Below are 4,135 nucleotides of genomic sequence, written 5' to 3' on the forward strand. Positions count from 1 at the left end.
ATGAGTGTAACACTACAAGCTTCAGATTCTCAAAGAAATGGTAATATACAGACAAACACATCAAATACGAACAATGGAACAAGTACTAGAACAACAAATGCTATTTTTCCAGAAATTGATCACAATCATCCGCTATATCTACTGTCTACTGATACTCAAGGTAGTTCCTTGATCTCACTTCAGCTTACAGGTTCTGAAAACTATGCTTTGTGGAGTCGATCTATGAGAATTGGTTTGCTAGGTAAAAGTAAACTAGGTTTTGTAGATGGTCGATATCCTAAATGTAGTTTCTCGTCTGAGTATCATGATTTGTGGGAAAAGTGTAATGCAGTAGTGTTATCATGGATTATGAGTGTTGTAAGACCTAGATTGTTAGGAAGTGTTGTGTATGCGAGTGATGCTCATAAGGTTTGGTGTGAACTGAAGGAGAGATTTGATAAAATAAATGGCTCACATGTGCTTCAACTGCATAAAGAGATTCATACTTTTACTTAGGGAATTATATCAGTTTCAAATTATTTCTCTAAGTTGACAGATTTGTGGAATGAATTTGATGCTATTATGCCTTGTCCTAGTTGTCCTTGCCTAAAATCAAGGAAATTCCTTGAACAGTTTGAGTACCAGAGACTTCTGCAATTTCTGATGGGACTAAATGAGTCCTATTCAAAAGCTAGAGGTCAAATCCTTATGATGTCACCTACACCTAGTCTAAACAAGGCATACTCACTAATGATAGATTAGGAAAGCCAGAGAAACTTTGCTAGTGCTGCTCATATGAGTGTAGGATCTAGTCTGATTGAAGGCACAACCTTATACAATCTTAAAGGAAGTGGAAATAATTCAAATAGAGGTTCAAGAGGTGGACACTGTGATAATCATAGAAATGGAGGTAGTAATCCAGGTGGTGGACCAGCAGGTCACTATGGAAATCATATGAATCCTACCAAATCTCAGAAGCAGTTTATCATTTGTGAAGTTTGTGGTTATAAAGGACACTCCAAGGATCAGTGCTTCAAGGTGATTGGATATCCACCAGGGTGGAAAATAAAGAACAAGTTTGGAGCCTATGCTAATCATGCTTAGACTAGTCAAGTTGTGACACCAATGCAGATGCCATCAATTCAAGCACCTACCACTTTCTTCATATAGGACCAGTACAAACAAATCCTACAGTTGCTGTCAAAGGGCAGTGAGAATGCAACCACTGAAGTTTCAGCTAAAGCAGGTAGAATCTTGTCTGCTTTAGTTTTAAAATATGTGCATAAGGAGTGGATAGTGGATTCTAGAGCAACTAATCATATGACATCAAAAAACATGTTCCAAAATCTGATAAGAGGAAAGTACACTTGCCAAATGGAAATGTAGTTCCAGTATCACATGTCGGAAGTTCATGTGTACTTAAGGATCAAATCATCACTAATGTTCTATTTGTTCCTGATTTTCAGTACATTCTATTGTCTGTTTCTCAGCTAACAAAGGAACTTATGTGTTTAGTGGCTTTCTTTCCTGACTTCTGTATTTTTTAGGATCTTTATAGTGGGCAGATCAAGGGGATGGTAAGGAGGAACATGGACTCTACATTTGAGAGAAGGAACACCTCAACAAGCTCCAGTTTAGTCAATAAAAGAAGTTGTAAATACAGTTAGTTCTTCTTAGTCCGTGTTTGTTAATTTGTGGCATAAGAGGTTAGGCCATGCCTCATAGATGTGATTAAAAGGCATGAGTTTCTTAAAGGATTACAGTTTGCTGAACATGATCATTGTACTGTTTGTCTTCTTGCTAAGCAGTCTAAACAACCTTTTCCCTTAAGTGCTCACATTTCACAAGCTGTTTTTGAATTGGTACATTGTGATATATGGGGGCCTTATAAGGTGCCAAATCATAATGGAAAAAGATATTTTGTGACAATTTTTGATGATTTCTCTAGATATACCTTGATTTATCTACTTGTCTCTAAATCAGATACATGTGTAGTGTTGAAGCAGTTTATTACTCAAGTCAGGAATATGTTCTCAACTACTGTTAAGACTCTTAGAACAGATAATAGTGGTGAGTTTATGAGTGTTGAATTTCAAAGATTTTTAGTTAACAATGGGATACTACATCTAACCACTTGTGTCTATACACCATAGCAAAATGGCATTGCTGAAAAAAAACACAGAACTATCCTAGATATGGCTAGGGCCCTTAGATTTCAAGCTGCCATTCCTTTAAAATTTTGGGGTGAATGAGTGTATACTGCTGTCTACCTCATAAATAGATTACTATCTAGAGTTCTCAAGTACAAATCTCCCTTTGAGATGCTATAATCACATCCACCATCTCTTATTGACATTAGAGTCTTTGGTTGTCTGTGTTATGCTGCTTGTCCAACAATTACTGACAAGTTCTCCTCTAGAGCAATTCCTGCTATTTTACTAGGCTACTCCTCTACTCAGAAGAGATATATACTTTCAAGAAATAGTTTCAAGAAGCTCATCAGAAGCTGAGTTTAGGAGTATGGCAACATGTGCAGCTGAGGCTACTTGGTTGATTGGGTTGTTCAAGGAACTGGGAGCTCAAGTGGATGAACCAGTCAAGATGTTTTGTGATAGCAAAGTTGCTATACAAATTGCAACTAATCCAATATTCCATGAAAGAACCAAGCATATTAACATTGATTGTCACTTTGTTAGAGAAAAACATTTGCCAAGGAATGCTCAAAACTGAGTTTGTTCACATAAGTAATCAATTGGCTGATTTGCTTACAAAAGGTTTGGGAAAGGCTCAGCACAAGTATTTGTTAGATAAACTTGGAGTTCTGAATCTGTTTCAACCATGAGCTTGAGGAGGAGTGTTTGTTGACACCTGATTTTTACCCTCCAAAAATTTAAATTAACTAGTCAAGCTTCTTGAATCGTAAACAGAGTAAAATATTCATTCAGAAAATGAAAAATATTTTTTAAACTAGTTTTAGTGTTATTCTGTCATTTCATTTGGCGAAATACACTAATACATATATATTATGTATATTTTACGTAATCATGTACTATTTTAAGTATATTTGTCAATTTGAAAATCGAATTATGTCAAAACAAGTGTTTTAATTACGTATATATATTTCTAACTGTCAGTTTAAAGTCATCACGACTTAATTACTATAATTAATCTGTTAAATTGGTAGTTTTCACTCTATTAAAGTCAAGAAGCTTAATTAATTAATTGAATAGCTAATTCGTCTCAATTTTACTTCAATTGGTTTAATTTTAATTTCAAATGAATTGGTCATTTTTAGAAGAAATGATTATAATTGCAACACAAAGAGTTGCATTTTGGATACATTTTCCAGCCTCTTTCCAACTCCAAAGATCAGCCCACATCAATTAAATACCCAAATTTGTCGACCCAAAACCACAAGACCCGGCCCACTTCCTCATTTAAACCCCAATCTTTTTTTCACTTTCAATCAACAGCAACTAAACGAACCCTAGCATCTATCTCTAACGTATGATCCATCACACCATGAGCTTTTTCTGGCAAAAATTTGTCCTCAATGGTAATTGTTATGCCTCTCATTTTCATCGTAAGAAAACCTATGGTTTCCTAGTTAAGTATGCCCTTGGAATAGAGATCCGTACCTGAGTTTTGAGATATCAAGTGTCTTACCCCGTGTTACGAAGTATAAGTATGTATTTCTTACAATTTATAGGATTAGAAGTTAAACGAATCGAATTAACTCAGGCCGAAGCGACCCACGAAAACCTGCAGAAAGCAGTCATTGTTGTCGGACCGTCGACATGTTGACGGGCCATCGAATAACACCATCAACAGTGGTGCAGCCTCTGAATCTGCAGGAGCAAGTCGACGGATCGTCGACACGTCGACCCACCGTCGACCTGCACCCATTGGAACCTTCGTGATCCATCTATAAGTATCTAGTCCCACGACTTTATCTCTTATTTTCTCAGTTCCAAACAAGAGAAAACCTCTAAATATTTCCTCCCACCACTTTCTATTATATTGGGTGAGTTTTAGTAGGATCCGAGCTCGTAAACCCGAGCTAGTGAAGCAAAAAGGTTGTTCCTAAGGTTTCTTTGAAGTTGATGAGCTTGGGAATTGGAGTTAAGAGTTTGATTCTTAGTATCCTAGTTCCTTC

The 4,135-nt window shown here is 36.4% G+C and overlaps 1 protein-coding gene across 1 annotated transcript; it reads left to right on the top strand.

The window, feature by feature from the left end:
- LOC132630816 (uncharacterized) lies at positions 1–2,709 on the top strand. The gene is made up of 6 exons (XM_060346416.1): positions 1–408; positions 496–676; positions 785–1,017; positions 1,150–1,225; positions 1,963–2,049; positions 2,516–2,709. Exons 1-6 carry the CDS (start codon positions 1–3, stop codon positions 2,707–2,709), a joined length of 1,179 nt encoding a protein of 392 aa, XP_060202399.1.
- The last annotated feature ends 1,426 nt before the right edge of the window (positions 2,710–4,135 follow it).

Source organism: Lycium barbarum, chromosome 3 (assembly GCF_019175385.1).
Source record: "Lycium barbarum isolate Lr01 chromosome 3, ASM1917538v2, whole genome shotgun sequence".
NCBI lineage: Eukaryota > Viridiplantae > Streptophyta > Magnoliopsida > Solanales > Solanaceae > Lycium > Lycium barbarum.

Coding starts and splice junctions, on each gene's coding strand:
- LOC132630816 (XM_060346416.1), top strand. CDS start 1: ATGAGTGTAACACTACAAGCTTCAGATTCTCAAAGAAATGGTAATATA. Junction 1,226..1,962: donor TGAAGTTTCAGCTAAAGCAG/GTAGAATCTTGT, acceptor TCTCTAAATCAG/ATACATGTGTAGTGTTGAAG. Junction 2,050..2,515: donor TCTTAGAACAGATAATAGTG/GTGAGTTTATGA, acceptor CAACATGTGCAG/CTGAGGCTACTTGGTTGATT.